The sequence below is a fragment of the Nicotiana attenuata genome, unplaced genomic scaffold (genome assembly GCF_001879085.1).
Source record: "Nicotiana attenuata strain UT unplaced genomic scaffold, NIATTr2, whole genome shotgun sequence".
Taxonomy (NCBI): domain Eukaryota; kingdom Viridiplantae; phylum Streptophyta; class Magnoliopsida; order Solanales; family Solanaceae; genus Nicotiana; species Nicotiana attenuata.
Window position 1 is genome coordinate 104,063 of NW_017670711.1, and position 18,916 is coordinate 122,978.

At 41.2% G+C, this 18,916-nt stretch overlaps 2 protein-coding genes across 3 annotated transcripts in view; one reads left to right on the forward strand and one right to left on the reverse strand.

Annotated features, from left to right (window-relative positions):
* LOC109242551 (abscisic acid receptor PYL9-like) overlaps positions 1-1,879 on the reverse strand; it is a 2,730-nt gene extending 851 nt beyond the window's left edge. The window contains exons 1-2 of the mRNA XM_019409396.1: positions 1,587-1,879; positions 545-760 (exon numbers count right to left, since the gene is read on the reverse strand). Of these exons, the coding sequence (XP_019264941.1) occupies positions 545-760; positions 1,587-1,715 (345 nt within the window). The 5' untranslated portion in view covers positions 1,716-1,879. The remainder of the gene's footprint in view (positions 1-544; positions 761-1,586) is intronic.
* Positions 1,880-16,827: 14,948 nt separating this feature from the next.
* Positions 16,828-17,860, forward strand: LOC109242552 (keratin-associated protein 21-1-like). Of its 2 annotated transcripts, none has more exons than XM_019409397.1 (2): positions 16,828-17,459; positions 17,550-17,860. In XM_019409397.1, exon 1 carries the CDS (start codon positions 16,906-16,908, stop codon positions 17,434-17,436), a length of 531 nt encoding a protein of 176 aa, XP_019264942.1. In that variant the 5' UTR covers positions 16,828-16,905; the 3' UTR covers positions 17,437-17,459; positions 17,550-17,860. The 2 variants fall into 2 exon arrangements, with proteins under 2 accessions (XP_019264942.1, XP_019264943.1); XM_019409398.1 differs by having other exon boundaries at positions 16,828-17,446.
* The last annotated feature ends 1,056 nt before the right edge of the window (positions 17,861-18,916 follow it).

Consider the following 18,916-nt stretch of genomic DNA (forward strand, 5'->3'; position numbering starts at 1 on the left):
CACAAACCTCACACGAACAGAAACAGGATGAGACTAATATAAACGGATTTTCTAGATTCTCATCTTTGGCTCAGATTTGTAATCCATATTAAAGGAGTTATGAATTTAAAGAAGTATTCAGCTGCCGGTACATGGAATACCATTTACTTCAAGGCCTGTGATAACTTCCTACCTTTCTTGGTTTTTAATTCCAAGATGTTCGCAGAACATCTGAATAATGAGCTTAAGAATCCAAAGTGGAACAGCCAAGAAACACATAGAAAAAAAATAATATTAAACATTCTTATGAATTTATTCTTAGTATATTATTATAAAAGTGGTAAACTCTTGTTTAAGGTATATGATCTTAACTCCAGTGCCATATCTCATTGCATATCTGCAACTGCACTTCTTTCATACACAGCACATCAGATTTTGTATTCCTTCTTTCAGGAAAATGAAACTTCAACTAGAAGCTCAAAATATTAAAAAGGCTGTCCACACATATAAATAAGCATCTAACAAGTCGATTAACATATCAAATGAGAAGATAAAAGATTCATACCCTAAGCCTGTGATCCCCACCGACAATCTTTACACCAAAGATGTGCTCCTCATCATTTAGAAGCTCTAACCTTTCCTTGCTTGTGGTAGCTGGGAGTCCGGACTTAACATTCACTTCTCTGACACTCCCGATTTCAAGGTCCCCTTGCACGATGCACCTGCTAACAAACGGTTTGTACCTTTGTGGCTGATCAAACCTCCTCACTAATGACCAAACCTATCAAATATACCAAAATCCAGTAAAAAACGTATGCACTACATCCACTATCCATGTTCAAGTAGAATACATGTAAACCGTAGAAACCCAGAACAGTCAAGCATTCTTCGATCTTATCCAGTTATCGGTTGACAAGACTGGACAATTGCGATTAAGAACATCAATAAAATTAGGCAATGAAATAATTAAACATCTTGAAATCTTTCAACCTCAATGCATTTTCTACCTGATAAACAGCCTAAAATACGTTATGTCCAAAAAGAAGTTCAAAAGCATATAATTTTCAAAAATCAGGGATAACGGGGTTCAAAAGCATATTATTTTATCTCTAAAACTAGCTTCTTCAACAGATAAAGATAAAGCTGCCCTCTTTTCTAGCAACCATAACCAAAGCCCCCCACCCACCACCCACCCCCACCCCCACTCCAACCAACACACACACACACACACACACAAAACAAAAAAAAAAAAAAACCTTTTCCCTAATCCACAGTTATCTGTGAAAACTGAAATCTAACTATACAAATTTGAGTATATCAATTCCAGCAATAAAGTTCCTTATCTTATTATTTGTCTACCATATTAAGCTAAATCCAAATGAAAATACAATTGTAAACAACACCAAGTAGAAGAAAAGCTTCAAAAATAGCCAATACTAAAACAACTGTGTCTCAATTCCAAACATAAGTATGAATCATTTATAAAGCAAAAACAAATCATCAGAGCCTCAATAACAGGTCAATCACATATAGATCTGAGCAAAGAAAAGCTTAAATAAACATAAAATTCAAATCTTTATTCAAGAAACTAAATTGGGATGACTTACAAGATGAACAGGAGCTCTAATATGTTTTACAAGTGAAGAGCTACACTGATTATCTCTAACATCATGTCTATGATGTCTTCTAATGTAATCATCTTCACTACTAATCTTAACGTTCATTATACTGACCATCGCCGCAAGCAAAAACTAACGGCACCGACAACCTTAGTCTAAAAGCAGAAGGTGAAAACGTGGGAAAGTGTGAAAAAATCAGAAGGGTCCAAAAAACAATGCCATTCGTACCTCAAATGTGTGTAAATGGTCCAAATTTGATAGTGTTTTGTTTTTTAATTTCTTATCCGCATCTGAAAGCTCCATTTTTTATTGATTAAGAATAAGATAATTTTGCAAGTGGGCTTGGTGGGGTAGGTACTCTTCTCTAATTTAATATTGGTCTACATTCGGAAACCTACTTTTTGACAATATAGTAGAAGAATGGAAAAAATAAATTAATATTCCATCCGGTCCAAAATAAGTGATTTTTTGGATGTTTTCACACATATTAAGAAATTCACCTTTTAGTATTAATTAGCAATGGAATTGACCATATTAACTTTTAGTATCTCACATAAACACTCCTAACACATTCCAACACTATTTACTCCAAGGACAATGTAGGAAAAAAATAATTAATTCATTCTTGAAATCTGGAAAAATCACTTATTTTGGACCACAAGAAAAAGGTCAAAAAATCACTTATTTTGAACCGGAGGGAGTAGTAAAACGGTTAGACGAGTGGTTTCCTACATAGGAGAATAAGTGACTGATTTTCCTCACTAGCGGACTCCTCAGTTAGAGCTCGTCGCACCGGGCGTACCTAGTGCGGTTCACATCTCCTATGTAGTTTGCGAGTGAGCAAGTTACTCAATGCGTTGAAGGGTAGCCAGAGGCGGATCCAGAATTTCAAAAGGATGGGTGCTCTATTATGAAGAGGTGAATCTAGAAACTACACTTGACGAATTTAACTTTAGTCTCTTACTATGAACCCACTACACTTTTGAAATTATAGGTTCAAAATTATATTCTTTTTGAAATTTTAGTAATTTTCACATATATATCTATACTATGTGCCGAAATCAAGACCATTCAGAGTGTGATTTGAACTGCAAATTTCACTTATAGAGGTGCACCCAATAATAATTGCACCATAGAGTCTTTGAGCATGAGTTCAGACTTCAGACACATATATTTAAGTAATTTTGAAAAAATATAATATTTTTAGAAAGAATTACGTCCAATATCACTTGGCCCAACAACTTAACTGAAAATGGCTCAGGTTTGAAGTCCTTACACTGTTTGGCCCGGGTTGTACATAATATGAAAGAATCTTTTCATCATTTAGCCCATTATTAGATACTCCGTTCCTCCACAGTCCATAACACACATAAGCTTCTTAATATCTCTCTTTTATGTGTATTCTGCCTTATCATATAAGCGCACTTCAACTCCAACAGCGAAGCTGATCTTTGAACAAGATTTGAAGTTGTTCAGTTACAAATTTGCCTCATCCTTGTTACTAGGTTTAGCATTCTCTTCGTTTAAGTGTATATAATCATAAAACCTCCATTATCGGAGCTCAAGTTTCTCAAATTTAAATTTTGATTGATTAATGTGACGACCCGACCCGTCGTCTCATGTGTTACCGCCCCGTTTTCCCCGTTTATTGCTTCTTCATGTTTCATTATCGGCATTTGGTGAGTTAGAGTCGAATTGGTTTGGTTTTGGTGGAAAATGAGACATTTAGTCTCTTTAAGGAAGGCTTATATTGGAAAAGTCAACCGGATATTGACTATTGAGTTAGAGGGCTCGGATGTGAATTCCGGTGATTCGGTTAGCTTCGGGGGATGATTTGTGACGCAGGAGTGCGATCGGAATTGATTTTGGAGGTCCGGTGTAGAATTAGGCTTGAATTGGCGAAGTTAGTATTTTGGCGAATTTCGGTTGGCAGGTGAGATTTTGATCTGGAGGTCGGAATGAGATTCCGGGAGTTGTAGTAGTTCCGTTAGGTGATTTTGGATGTGTGTGCAATATTTCAGGTCATTCGGAGGTGTTTTGGTCGGGTTTTTGATCAAATGCGTATTTCGGAAGTTTTGAAGAAACTTAGGCTTGAATCCGATGTGATTTAATGGTTTTAGCGTTGTTTGATGTGTTTTGAAGATTGGAAAAAGTTTGAATAATGTTTTAGGATGTGTTGGCGCTTTTGGTTGAGGTCCCGGGGGCCTCGGGGTGATTTCGGGTGGTCAATCGGACCAATTTTGGACTTTAAAAGTAGCAGATTTTCAGTTGTTGGTGTTGCAGAGATTTGCCCTTCGCGTTCGCGTGGGTGATGTCGCGAACGCGTAGAGGAAATGCGAGGGCTTGGGAATTTGGTCTTCGCGTTCGCGTGGAAGAGGGCTGCGTTCGCGAAGTTCTGGAAGGCAAAGCATCGTGTTCCCGTTGGTGGTAACGCGTTCGCGTAGAAGGGAATCAAGGCCTTGTGAAATTGTTCAATGCGTTCGTCATAGGGCACGCGTTCGCGTAGTTAAAGTTTTTGATGCATCGCGTTCGCGGCTTGGGCACCGCGTTCGCGTAGGGTTAATTCCTGGTCAATATTTTCTGGTCATCACGAACGCGGGGGTGTTGACCGCGTTCGCGTAAGGTAAATTGCACCTGGACAGAAGGGTTTTTAAATCATATCATCCGCGAAGCTTGGTCCATTTCCTCCATTGTTGAGTATTTTGAGAGCTCTTTGGGACAAATTGAAGAGGGATTCAAGGAGGATTGATTGGAGGTAAGTTCCTTAGCCTAAATACACGAGATTATGATAAATTTAACATGGAAATTGGTTGAAATTCATTAAAAGGGGGTAAAGCTAGGGCTTGAGAATTGATAATTTAAAAATGGAATTTGAAGGGTCAAATGGACTCCAATTTTGGTAAATTTGATATGTATAGACTCGTGGCGAGACGAGGAATCCGGTGATGTGAATTTTGTAATTTTTCGAGAAGTGGGCCCGGGGCTCGAGTTTTGCCAACTTCGTGATTTTTGATAATTTTCGAGCCTTTTCGAGTGGGTTATGTTCCCTTAGCCTATTGTAACGTATTCCTTGTGGTTTTGATCAGATTCGACGCGCGAGGAGGTCGATTCGAGGGGAAAAGGCTTAGCGAGCTAGACTTTTGGCCGGCTAGAGGTGAGTAATGATTTTAAATGATGTCCTGAGGGTTTGAGACCCCGGATTTGCACAACTTGGTGCTATGTTGAGATGAGACACGCGTTCAATGATGAGCGCGGGGTCATTTACTATTGGGGATTGTGACTTGGTCCGTCCCGGTTGTTGATTTTACCGCGTATCTCATTATGACTTGTTGTTTTTTTCACTATGACTGAGCTTATTGCTATACTTGGGCTTATTGCTGACTGTTTGAGCTCCTTGTGAGCTATCATCACTGTTTTCCTCACTATTTGAAATACTATTTGAACTCAGTCCATTTGAATTACACTGTTTCATGAACTCAGCTATGTTTTTACTCAACCTTGAGTTTTCAACTGATATTTGAACTATTATTTCAGCTGAGCGTTGTTTTTACTGATGCCCGAGGGGCTATGACTATTTTTGGACTGATTGAGGCCGAGGGCCATATGTGAGGATATGTGAGGAGGCTTTCAGGCCCCGTTCTCTCCCTTATCTTCTGCATTTACATTATCTTCGGACTTGTTCCTAGTTCCAGACTTGTAGTATTTAGTGAACTCTGTAGTAGCTCATGACTTGTGACACCCCGATGACGGGCTGAGTTGGGATGGTTCTCTGTTTTACTTCGTTTTATTCCGCACTTATGAGTACATTATCTATGTTTTAAACTTATTCATGCTAATTAACTGTTAAAATGAGGTGCTATTGTTCTGTTGGCTGGCCTTGTCTTCACGAGAGGCGCCATCACGACCGGGTAGGGAATTGGGTCGTGACAAGTTGGTATCAGAGCCTAGGTTACTAGGTCTCACGAGTCATGAGTAGGTTTAGTAGAGTCTCGCGGATCGGTACGGAGACGTTTGTATTTATCCTCGAGAGGGTGCAGAACCCTTAGGAAAACTTCACATTCTTGAAATTCTTGTCGTGCGACTTTGTTGATCCGAGAACTAAACTTCTGTGTTCTATTCTCTCGTAGATGGCGAGGACCCGCGCTACAGGACGAGACGGATGACCACCAGTACCACCTACTGAGGGCACTAGAGGCCGTGGACGCGGTCGTGGTAGAGGCAGAGCCGCGAGGGCAGCACTTGTTGCTCCACCAGTTGCCCCGGGTCAAGATCACGCTCCAACTGATGACATTCCAGTAGCACCTGTTCAGGCACCGGCGGTGCCCATTGTGATTCCGGGTCTCCAGGAGACCTTGGCTCAGATACTATCAGTTTGCACTGGCCTAGCCCAGGTAGTTTCAGCCACTACTACAACGGCTACTTCTCAGGACGGGGGAGGCAGTCAGACCCCCGCTGCTCGCACACCTGAGCAGGTTGTACAGGGATTGCAGACACCGGGAGCAGCCCCAGCTCTGCCGGTTGCACCAGTTCAGGACTTTGTAGTTCCAGCTATGCTAGATGATGAGCAGCGTCGTCTTGAGAGGTTTAGTAGGCTCCAGCCTCCAGTTTTCAGTGGTGCTCAGGGCGAGGATGCCCAAGGTTTTCTTGACAAGTGTCAGCGTATGCTTCGGACGGCAGGGATTTTGGAGTCGAGTGGAGTAGCATTCACCGCATTTCAGTTTACTAGGGCTGCCTTCACATGGTGGGAGTCGTATGAGCGGCGTAGGCCTGCAGGTGCAGCGCCTTTGTCATGGCAGGAGTTCTCCACTATCTTTTTGGAGAAGTGGGTACCGCAGTCTCAGAGAGAGGAGCTGCGTAGGCAGTTCGAGTGGTTTCGACAGGGAGACATAACTGTGACCCAGTATGAGGCTAGATTTTCTGAGTTGGCTCGTCATGCCTCCTGGATAGTTCCGACTGATAGAGAGAGGATCAAGAGGTTTGTGGACGGACTTAACTATCACCTTCGTGTTCTGATGACTCGAGAGAGAGTTCTGGGTATTTCCTTTGAGGATGCAGTTGATATTGCTCGTGATATTGAGACGGCTCGCCGTCAAGACAGAGAGGAGAGGGAGGCCAAGAGGCCTCGAGGTTCAGGCAGTTTCAGTGGTGCCCTGTCTAGGGGTCAGTTCCAGCAGAGCAGAGGTCGTTCCTTCAGGCCTCCTCAGTCGACCAGTTCAGAGTATCGCGGGTCATCTTCAGGTCGGGGCCATCAGGGTTATCAGCAGAGCCAGCCATCTCTTAGTGCTCTTCCAGCTCAGGGTTCATCTCGAGCTCCATCTGTTCAGGGTTCCTCCAGGCCGAGTGCGGCAGCTAGCCACTCCGGCGCACGGGGTTCCCTTCAGTCCCATTCTCCGACACCCGGGAGTTGTTACGAGTGCGGAGAGTTTGGGCATATGTGGAGGCAGTGTCCTCAGCTTCGTGGTAGGCAGTCTCAGCAGAGGGATCAACCCTCATCTTCTGCTCCTGTTTCATCAGCACCCGCCCAGTCAGCTAGGGATGGAGGCCAGGTAGCCAGGGGCCGCCCCAGAGGTGGAGACCGATCAGGCGGCGGCCAGGCTCGATTCTATGCTCTCCCAGACAGGAGGGACGCCATTGCATCAGATGCTATTATCACAGGTATTATCTCATTCTGCCACAGGGATGCCTCTGTCTTATTTGATCCCGGATCTACCTATTCCTATGTATCTTCATATTTTGCTCATCACCTGGGTACGACCCGAGGGTGTCCTGCTTTACCTGTTCACATATCTACCCCGGTGGGTGATACTATTGTTGCAGACCATGTGTATCGGTCTTGTCTGGTGACTATTGGTGGTCTGGAGACCCGAGTTGATTTGTTGCTATTGAGCATGGTAGATTTTGATATTATTCTGGGCATGGACTGGCTATCTCCGTGCCATGCTATTCTGGACTGTCATGCTAAGACAGTTACTTTGGCTATACCGGGTATTCCGAGGATTGAGTGGCGTGGTATGACTGACTATGTTCCTAGCAGGGTGATCTCTTTCCTAAAGGCCCGGTGGATGGTTGGGAAAGGTTGTCTATCATATTTGGCTTTCGTGAGAGATGTTGGAGCTGAGACTCCTAGTCTTGATTCTGTTCCCGTTGTGAGGGATTTCCCTGATGTATTTCCTGCAGACTTGTCGGGCATGCCACCAGACAGGGACATTGATTTTGGTATTGACCTGGTGCCGGGCACTCAGCCCATTTCCATTCCTCCGTATCGTATGGCACCAGCGAAGTTGAAAGAACTAAAGGATCAGCTTTAGGAACTCCTAGATAAGGGGTTTATTCGTCCTAGTATGTCACCGTGGGGTGCACCGGTCCTATTTGTGAAGAAGAAGGATGGCACAATGAGAATGTGCATTGACTACAGGCAACTGAACAAAGTGACAGTGAAGAACAAGTATCCACTACCGCGCATTGATGATTTGTTTGACCAGCTCCAGGGGGCAAGGGTATTCTCTAAGATTGATCTCCGTTCAGGCTATCACCAGCTGAAGATCAGGGATTCGGATATTATGAAGACTGCCTTTAGGACTAGATATGGGCATTATGAGTTTCTGGTTATGTCTTTTGGGCTGACTAATGCCCCAGCCGCGTTCATGCATTTTTGAACAACGTATTTCGGCCGTATCTGGATTCATTTGTTATCGTTTTTATTGATGATATCCTGGTGTACTCGCGTAGCCAGGAGGAGCACGCACAACATTTGAGAGTGGTATTACAGAGATTGAGGGAGGAGAAGCTCTATGCAAAGTTCTCCAAGTGTGAGTTTTGGCTTGGTTCTGTGGCTTTCCTGGGGCACGTAGTGTCCAGTGATGGTATTCAGGTTGATCCAAAGAAGATAGAGGCGGTGCAGAGTTGGCCTAGACCGTCCTCAGCCATAGAGATTTGAAGTTTCCTCGGTTTGGCGGGTTATTATCGCCGGTTCGTCCAGGGTTTCTCATCTATTGCCTCGCCCTTGACCAAGTTGACGCAGAAGGGTGCACCGTTTATATGGTCGGACGAGTGCGAGGAGAGCTTTCAGAAGCTCAAGACAGCTTTGACCACAGCTCCAGTGTTGGTTTTGCCATCAGCTTCAGGTTCTTACACTGTATATTGTGATGCTTCGAGAGTTGGGATCGGATGTGTGTTGATACAGGAGGGTAGAGTTATTGCATATGCTTCTCGTCAGTTGGAGCCCCATGAGAAGAACTACCCTGTACATGATTTGGAGTTGGCTGCTATAGTTCATGCTTTGAAGATTTGGAGGCACTATCTATATGGCGTATCTTGTGAGGTATTCACTGATCATCGCAGTCTTCAGCATTTGTTCAAGCAGAAAGACCTTAATCTGAGGCAGCGGAGGTGGCTTGAGTTACTCAAGGACTATGATATTACCATTCTGTATCATCCGGGGAAGGCCAATGTAGTGGCCGATGCTTTGAGCCGGAAGGCGGTTAGTATGGGTAGTTTGGCGTACATTCCAGTTGGGAGAGGCCCTTTGCAGTCGATGTCCAGGCTTTGGCCAATCGGATGGTGAGGTTAGATATTTCGGAGCCTAGTCGGGTGTTGGCTTGTGTGGTTTCTCGGTCTTCCTTGTATGACCGCATTAGAGAGCGCCAGTATGATGATCCGCATTTGCTTGTCCTTAAGGACAGGGTCCAGCATGGTGATGCCAGAGATGTGACTATTGATGATGAGGGCGTGTTGAGGATGCAGGGCCGGATTTGCGTGCCCAATGTGGATGGGCTTCGAAAGTTGATATTAGAGGAGGCCCACAGCTCGCGGTATTCCATTCATTCGGGTGCCGCGAAGATGTATCAGGATTTGAGGCAGCACTACTGGTGGAGGAGAATGAAGAAAGACATTGTGGGTTATGTAGCTCGGTGTCTCAATTGTCAGCAGGTGAAATATGAGCATCAGAGACCGGGTGGTGTACTGCAGCGGATGGATATTCCAGAGTGGAAGTGGGAGAGGATTACTATGGATTTTGTGAGTGGTCTCCCTCGGACCTCGAGAAAGTTTGATTCGATTTGGGTGATTGTGGATCGGCTGACCAAGTCCGTGCACTTCATTCCGGTGTGTACTACCTATTCTTCAGAGCGGCTGGCAGGGATTTTCATCCGTGAGATTGTTCGGTTGCATGGGGTCCCAGATTCTATTATCTCGGATAGAGGTACTCAGTTCACTTCCCAGTTTTGGAGGACTTTTCAGCGGGAGTTGGGTACACAGGTGGAGTTGAGCACAGCATTTCATCCTCAGACGGACGGGCAGTCCGAGCGCACTATTCAGATATTGGAGGACATGTTGCGTGCTTGTGTTATTGATTTTGGAGGTTCTTGGGCTGAGTTCTTGCCACTTGCAGAGTTTGCTTACAACAACAGCTACCAATCCAGTATTCAGATGGCACCGTATGAGGCCTTATATGGGAGACGGTGTAGATCTCCGGTTGGTTGGTTTGAGCCCGGCGAGGCTAGACTATTGGGGACCGAGTTGGTCCAGGATGCCTTAGAGAAGGTGAAAGTGATCCAGGAGAGACTTCGTACAGCTCAGTCGCGTCAGAAGAGTTATGCGGACCGGAAGGTTCGAGATGTATCTTATATGGTGGGCGAGAAGGTCTTGTTGAAGGTTTCGCCCATGAAGGGCGTTATGCGATTTGGAAAGAAAGGAAAGCTGAGTCCGCGGTTCATTGGGCCTTTTGAGGTACTTAGGAGGATTGGGGAGGTGGCCTATATGCTTGCTTTGCCATCCAGCTTGTCGGGGGTTCATCCGGTATTCCATGTTTCCATGATCCGGAAGTATGTTGGGGACCCGTCTCATGTGTTAGACTTCAGCACGGTTCAGTTGGATGATGATTTGACCTATGATGTGGAGCCAGTGGCTATTTTGGGTCGTCAGGTTCGGATGTTGAGATCAAAGGATATAGCTTCGGTGAAGGTGCAGTGGAGAGGTCGGCCCGTGGAGGAGGCTACCTGGGAGACCGAGCAGGAGATGCGGAGCAGATATCCTCACCTATTTGAGACTTCAGGTATGTTTCTTGACCCGCTCGAGGACGAGCGTTTGTTTAAGTTGGGGAGGATGTGACGACCCGACCCGTCGTCTCATGTGTTACCGCCCCGTTTTCCCCGTTTATTGCTTCTTCATGTTTCATTATCGGCATTTGGTGAGTTAGAGTCGAATTGGTTCGGTTTTGGTGGAAAATGAGACATTTAGTCTCTTTAAGGAAGGCTTATATTGGAAAAGTCAACCGGATATTGACTATTGAGTTAGAGGGCTCGGATGTGAATTCCGGTGATTCGGGGGATGATTTGTGACGTAGGAGTGCGATCGGAATTGATTTTGGAGGTCCGGTGTAGAATTAGGCTTGAATTGGCGAAGTTAGTATTTTGGCGAATTCTGGTTGGTAGGTGAGATTTTGATCTGGAGGTCGGAATGGGATTCCGGGAGTTGCAGTAGTTCCGTTAGGTGATTTTGGATGTATGTGCAAAATTTCAGGTCATTCGGAGGTGTTTTGGTCGGGTTTTTGATCAAATGCGTATTTCGGAAGTTTTGAAGAAACTTAGGCTTGAATCCGATGTGATTTAATGGTTTTAGCATTGTTTGATATGTTTTGAAGATTGGAACAAGTTTGAATAATGTTTTAGGATGTGTTGACGCTTTTGGTTGAGGTCCCGGGGGCCTCGGGGTGATTTCCGATGGTCAATCGGACCAATTTTGGACTTTAAAAGTAGCAGATTTTCAGCTGTTGGTGTTGCAGAGATTTGAGGTCCCGGGGGCCTCGGGGTGATTTCGGGTGGTCAATCGGACCAATTTTGGACTTTAAAAGTAGCAGATTTTCAGCTGTTGGTGTTGCAGAGATTTGCCCTTCGCGTTCGCGTGGGTGATGTTGCGAACGCGTAGAGGAAATGTGAGGGCTTGGGAATTTGGTCTTCGCGTTCGCGTGGAAGAGGGCCGTGTTCGCAAAGTTCTGGAAGGCAAAGCATCGCGTTCGCGTTGGTGGTAACGCGTTCGCGTAGAAGGGAATCAAGGCCTTGTGAAATTGTTCAATGCGTTAGCGTAGTTAAAATTTCTGAAGCATCGCGTTCGCGGCTTGGGCACCGCGTTTGCGTAGAGTTAATTCCTGGTCAATATTTTCTGGTCATCGCGAACGCGGGGGTGTTGACCGCATTCGCGTAAGGTAAATTGCACCTGGACGGAAGGGGTTTTAAATCATATCATCCGCGAAGCTTGGTCCATTTTCCTCTATTGTTGAGTATTTTGAGAGCTCTTTGGGACAAATTGAAGAGGGATTCAAGGAGGATTGATTGGAGGTAAGTTCCTTGGCCTAAATACACGAGATTATGATAAATTTAACATGGAAATTGGTTGAAATTCATCAAAAGGGGGTAAAGCTAGGGCTTGAGAATTGGTAATTTAAAAATGGAATTTGAAGGGTCAAATGGACTCCGATTTTGGTAAATTTGATATGTATAGACTCGTGGCGAGACGAGGAATCCGGTGATATGAATTTTGTAATTTTTCGAGAAGTGGGCCCGGGGCTCGAGTTTTGCCAACTTCGTGATTTTTGATAATTTTCGAGTCTTTTCGATTGGGTTATGTTCCCTTAGCCTATTTTAACGTATTCCTTGTGGTTTTGATCAGATTCGACGCGCGAGGAGGTCGATTCGAGGGGAAAAGGCTTAGCGAGCTAGACTTTTGGCCGGCTAGAGGTGGTAATGATTTTAAATGATGTCCTGAGGGTTTGAGACCCCGGATTTGCACAACTTGGTGCTATGTTGAGATGAGACACGCGTTCAATGACGAGAGCGGGGTCATTTACTATTGGGGATTGTGACTTGGTCCGTCCCGGTTGTTGATTTTACCGCGTATCTCACTATGACTTGTTATTTTTTTCACTATGACTTGGGCTTATTGCTATACTTGGGCTTATTGCCGACTGTTTGAGCTCCTTGTGAGCTATCATCACTGTTTTCCTCACTATTTGAAATATTATTTGAACTCAGTCCATTTGAATTACACTATTTCATGAACTCAGCTATGTTTTTACTCAACCTTGAGTTTTCAACTAATATTTGAACTATTATTTCAGCTGAGCGTTGTTGTTTTTACTGATGCCCGAGGGGCTATGACTATTTTTGGACTGATTGAGGCCGAGGGCCATATGTGAGGATATGTGAGGAGGCTTTCAGGCCTCGAGCGATATGTGAGGAGGCTTTCAGGCCTCGAGTGTATTGTGAGAAGGCTTTCAGGCCTCATATTGATATGTTCAGGCTTTCAGGCCTTATTATGATAGCGCTTACGCTGTAGGAGCCCCTCCGGGGTCTGCACACCCACAGTGAGCGCGGGTACCCATGTGATTTGAGAGTGAGCCCGAGGGGCTGATGTTGTACTGTGTGATTGATACTAAGCCCGCGGGGCTGATACTGTACTGAGAGTTTGATATTGCGCCGAGGGGCAGGTTTCTGAGCATTTCCACTGGTTGAGAATATTTTTTTAAACTGTTTTAAAAGAGAAATTCTTGCTATTTTACTGGTTTTACTGCTTGAGATAGCATTATTTGTGCCTTTATGGGATTTTATGTTCTCAATCATTATTTATTTTTATTACTTACTGGGTCAGAGTACTCACATTACTCCCTGCACCGTGTGTGCAGATACAGGCATAGCTGAGTTCGTTCCTGAGCGCTGATTTCCTTCCAGACTAGGCGGGCCCGGAGTGACGAGGTAGCTGTCGGCGTTCACAGCCCCGTTCTCTCCCTTATCTTCTGCATTTACATTATCTTCGGACTTGTTCCTAGTTCCAGACTTGTAGTATTTAGTGAACTCTATAGTAGCTCGTGACTTGTGACACCCCGATCGCGGGCTGAGTTGGGATGGTTCTCTGTTTTACTTCGTTTTATTCCGCACTTATGAGTACATTATCTATGTTTTAGACTTATTCATGCTAATTAACTGTTAAAATGAGGTGCTATTGTTCTGTTGGCTGGCCTTGTCTTCACGAGAGGCGCTATCACGATCGGGTAGGGAATTGGGTCGTGACAATTAAAAAAAACTCCATTGAAGGCTGAAGCTTTAAGTTTGAAGCCATATCTGAGATTTTGGGTTTGAAAGCACTCTTAGATTTAAGATTTGAGATTAATTTTGAAATGGGTGTTATTGGGTTTGCTTGAAAACATGATTGGGTGTTGTTCTAATTGATTGGAAACATCAAGAGGAGTTCAAAGCTTAAATTAGAAGTGATTTAGAGCAGATTTGAACTAGATTTAAGTCAAATTTCAGTAAAGGCTCAAGAAAGAAGAAGAAAACCTATGAAGCTCCATTGATAGGATTCAATTGTATAACAATGTATAATATTGTATAATAGTGTATATGGGTATGTAAACATCTCTTATACACTATTATTCCAAGTCGATAAATATGTATAAGTGTGTATAATTTTGTATAATTATGTGTATACCAGTGTATAAGAATGTAGAAAGGCGAAATTAAATTTTTGTATGTTTTCTTACCTTTTCTCGAGCTGGACAACCTCCTTTGTTTGTTTTTAACTTATTCTCTGTTTTGGGTTAAACTCTATTAGTGGCACCATTGAAGGAAAAAAAAATCTCTGTTCTCTGTTTTGGGTTAACTTATTCTTTGTTCTTCTACTTTTATATTCATATACTATATATTTAATAACTATTTAATTGAAATACAACAAATTCTCTGTCTCTGATAAAGGGGAAAAAGCTACCAATTTTTTTTTTCTTACGCTTTTTATATTTAAATATTTTTATTAATTGTCTCATAAAGTTAATAGTAAAACACTGATTTTGGTAGAAGATAAATACAGAAGCTCTCCTCAACAATAGGAATGTTGAATAGCATTGACGCAAGAACTGCTGGTTGCGTCAAAAAATGATGGGTTCTTCAGATTTGGGCCTATTGTCTTTGGGCCATAGATTTGTAAAATTATAATTAGGCTACTTAGTTGTAATGTGTGTGTAGGAGTTGTACTTATGTGAAATTCTCCCATATTATTATTCATAGTTTACAGAGAGAAATATGGGTTATGTGAACCCATACTCAACTTGGGTACGCCTCTGCCACTGCAAATTTTCTTGTGAATTTTTCAAAAAAAAAGAAAGAGAAGGAATAACCACTAAATTCTTTTTATAGCATATATTTTTGATGGCAGTTTGAAGAATATCTTAATTATTTCTCCTAGTACCTACACTTTTCCATCCGTGTTGCATAACTCAACCGCTAAAGATTTAATATATTATATGTTAAAAAAATTACCTAATATGTTTGTTCTTCTATATCGTGATTTTATTTATGTTTAGTTCTACCTTTGGTTAGATAATTTGCTAATTTTTTTTAGTTGGTAACTAACATTTTGCTAAATTAATAAGAATGTTATTTTAAATAACACATTGATGCTTGTATACAATCTCTTTATACATCAAAATTGTATATATAGGCTTTTCTGAAATGTCTTTAATGTTGCTTGCTTGCCTTTGAAGTTTGAAGTTGACGTTCTATTGGACCTTATCTCTAACTTTTCTTGGTGCACTAAAAAGTTCTAACACTGTATTTTTGTTTTATAATAATAAAAAAATATTCTACCATGTGATTATTGCGTTTAGTGTACTCACAACATTAGAAATTCAAGGAAAAAAATATAAAATTGATTGGTTGTGCGAAATTAGTTACATATGTTAATTAAAAGTGTATAAAATATGTGTATTATATATATTATCGACTATTATTTTTTGAAGTGATTATAAATATATATTCTACAAAAGATAGAAATTAAAATAATATTAATTTTTTTTTAAAAAAAGGTGCAACAGTAAAGCCATCGAATTGGGGAAAGGAAAAGGAGAATCTCGAAAAATAAATACATATGCTAATCACTCAAGAGCAAAAGCAGAGAAAAGATCGCAAACGTAAAAAATAAAAATAAAAATAATATGGCAAAACCTTGCCAGCAATAGGTAAATATAATACGGAATAGAAGAATAAATCAAACTGCTGAAAGCCTGAAATTACACACAAGAGTCTCAACATCAAGGGACAAACGAGTAAATTCACCAAGCACATCTGTTAAATATGGCCACGTGGGCTTTTGATATTCTTGAAAGCATGTGTTCGTTGTAATGACGAAATTAGCCTTGGTTTACTTAACAGTACCTCTCATATTTTTATACGAGGTACCTTAATTTCTTTCTTTTTTTCTCCTTTATTTATTTATTTATTTATTTATGAATTTCAAATTTCAGGTAGAGGTAAGTGGGAAAAAAGAAAGATCAGAGAAGTCGATTCATAACGGAAGAAGGTTGCAGATGATATTGATGACAAAAATAATTTTTAATTTTTGTTTATACTGCTCAGGAACATATCTAAGTAGCATACACACAATTTTTTTAAATCTTAACATATTTAAGGAAGTGAACAAATGAATAAATAACTATAACAATAATATTATTTTTTATATTTATTTTAAATTTTTTTCTTATACATATCTAGTAAAAAAAAATCGATAAAGTGGGATTCCGCAACACTGCATAGAACAAGGTATGTATCCATTCCCTGATGATTCGAATACAAAAAATCAAAAAAAGTGTATTCATATTCCGTTCTACAAAAATTACAGAAATTGATCAAAGTGATCTTCCTCAACAAAAAATTGAATAACTTTATATCACTTAATATTATCAATACGTATCGTATCTTGAAAAATATTTGCTATGTGGTACAAAATATTCGACCAGACAAGTGGCAGATGTAGTACTATACTATACTTGACTTACATGTAAGTTAGCTGATTTTCTTTTTCTCGAAAATAAGTACTACTTATATAATTTAGATAAAAAGATTTTTTATATCTACATAAAAAGTAATATTTGACTTATATACATTGCATAATTTTCTATATATACAATATAATTCTTATATGCATAATATAATTTTTCGGTAAAAAGTGTTCATCTGACCACGCTTGAGCCTATGTGGTACGACATTGATTTCCTACTGTTCAAAATAAAAATAATTGAACAAAGATAGGAATATATCTCTATCGTATTTATCCATATTATCCCACAAGAATAAATTCTTTTTGGCCCTTGGCAATTTACAAAAGAAAAAGGAAAAGATCCAAAATCATCAAATAATAGAGGAAATGAGAGAATCCCACTAAAGTATAACTTGTATAAATACCTATCATCCCCTCTTCAGTTACCTCAAGCCAGCCAAAAAAACAAACAAAACACTCATCTCAAACATCCATTTAAACATTAACCATGGCTTCAATGCAATGCTACAAAGAAGAAGGTAAGGAGTTTGATTACTATGAGAAATCCTCAGGCACTTACCAAAAACCAACTAACTACTCGAACTCGGGTTACCAACAATCTTACTACGAGAAAGAAAGGTGTTACGCAACCAACCCTGGAATGACGGGTTATGGTACTGGTTACGGCCATCAACATGGACTAGGTAACGGATATGGCAGCACTAACCCATGTGGGCCGATGATGGGCCATGGCACGGGCTACGGGTCGGGCCACAACACTCATGGAATGATGGGCTATGGCACGGGCCACAACACTCACATGCAGAAACCCGGGTTCGGTGGAATGGGCTCGGGCGCTTTGGGCCATGTTATGGGCTTTGGAAAGAAACATGAGGGACATCATGGACATGGTGGGTACGGAATGGGCTCTTCTGGTTGCACCACTTACAAGAAACAACACCGTAGGAGAAAGGGTGGTTACGGTAGCGGTAGTGGCAGCGACTGTAGCGACAGCAGCGGTGATGAACGTCGCTGCTAAATAACTACAGGTAACTATTCATGGTAAGTGAAACTAATTATCTGAAATATTAAACATACAATCTGTTGTAACAGGCTAAATTGAACTGATAGTGTAAAATTTCTTTTACGCAGATTTGGTAAGTAGCAGCTTGGCTTATGAGAAGGAAGAGAGTGAAGTTCCTAGTACTAACTAGGGAGTATATTATGACATTAATAAATAAGAAGCAGATTTTAGCCATGGCTAGCTATTGACTACTTAAGTTATGGACCTACTATATATGAAACTTGAGAATTTGTGTGTGTGTTGGCATATTATGTACTGATTATAATGTAACTGCTTATTCCCTTTGGAAATAAATCTATGAGAAAATAACCCCCAAAAAAGGTCTTAATGGTATGTACTATGTTTTCTGCATGATATAAAACCGCTATGAAATTCAATACTGTGTATGTAAATTTATCTTAGAATCGCCACGAGTGACTCACTAATTCAAGAGCGAAGTGAACTAGTAGTCACTTTTAAGCATGGTATTTAAAATATATAAGCTAAGAAAACCAAAAAAATTGCTAGAGTTAAAGATAAAGCAAATATGGGCTGAATAATTTATGATACTCCAATATAAATCTGAACGAATCACTGTTCAAAATCCGAAAAAATACTCCAATATAATATACTGGAATTCCAATATAATATGCTGGAACTCCAGTACCGGTCCAGCATCATATACTGAAACTTTCCGCGTGTTGGAGTTCCAGCATAATATGCTGGAAATCATAAACAGGTGTACCGTTCTCCAGTATATTATGCTGGAACTTTCCGTGTTGCAGCAAAATAGTGGCTATTTTTCAATGACTTTGCAAACGCTAGCTATTTTTGAATAACCAGTCCGAAAACTGGCTATCCCGTGCTATTTTTACCTCCAATACTTGTATTTACAGTTGCCACTACAAATCAAATTGATCAAACTATTTCCGGTTATAAATCACGAACTTAATACTAGTTAAGTTAAAATACATGAATAATGACTCGTACGATTCAAGTAAAAATATTAGTGTATATGAAGAACACCAAAATAGAAAACATAAATTAGTGCACAAAATTGAAAATCAAATAAAAAGAAATATCCTAGCAAAAGGACTAATCGCAATCTTGAATAGGTATAGGAAGAAATTAATCACTTTCCATTGAGGTAAAGGCAAGTCACGCATTTCAAGATAGGAGTAAAAGGGTAGCCCGGTGCACTAAGCTCCCACTATATGCGAGGTCCGGGAAAGGGCCAGACCACAAGGGTCTATTGTACACAGACTTAAACATTCCGAATTGGGGTCGGGGAAAGTATTCTTTAACTTAAGCATTCTAAATTGGAGTTTTTTTAAACAACTCTACCGTGCAAATCAATCAACAAATACAAACTCAGTCAATCAAGAATTCAAGATTCCTATTTATGGAAAAAGGATGCAGTAAAACAGATGAAGACGCCAACTTAATTATATGATAA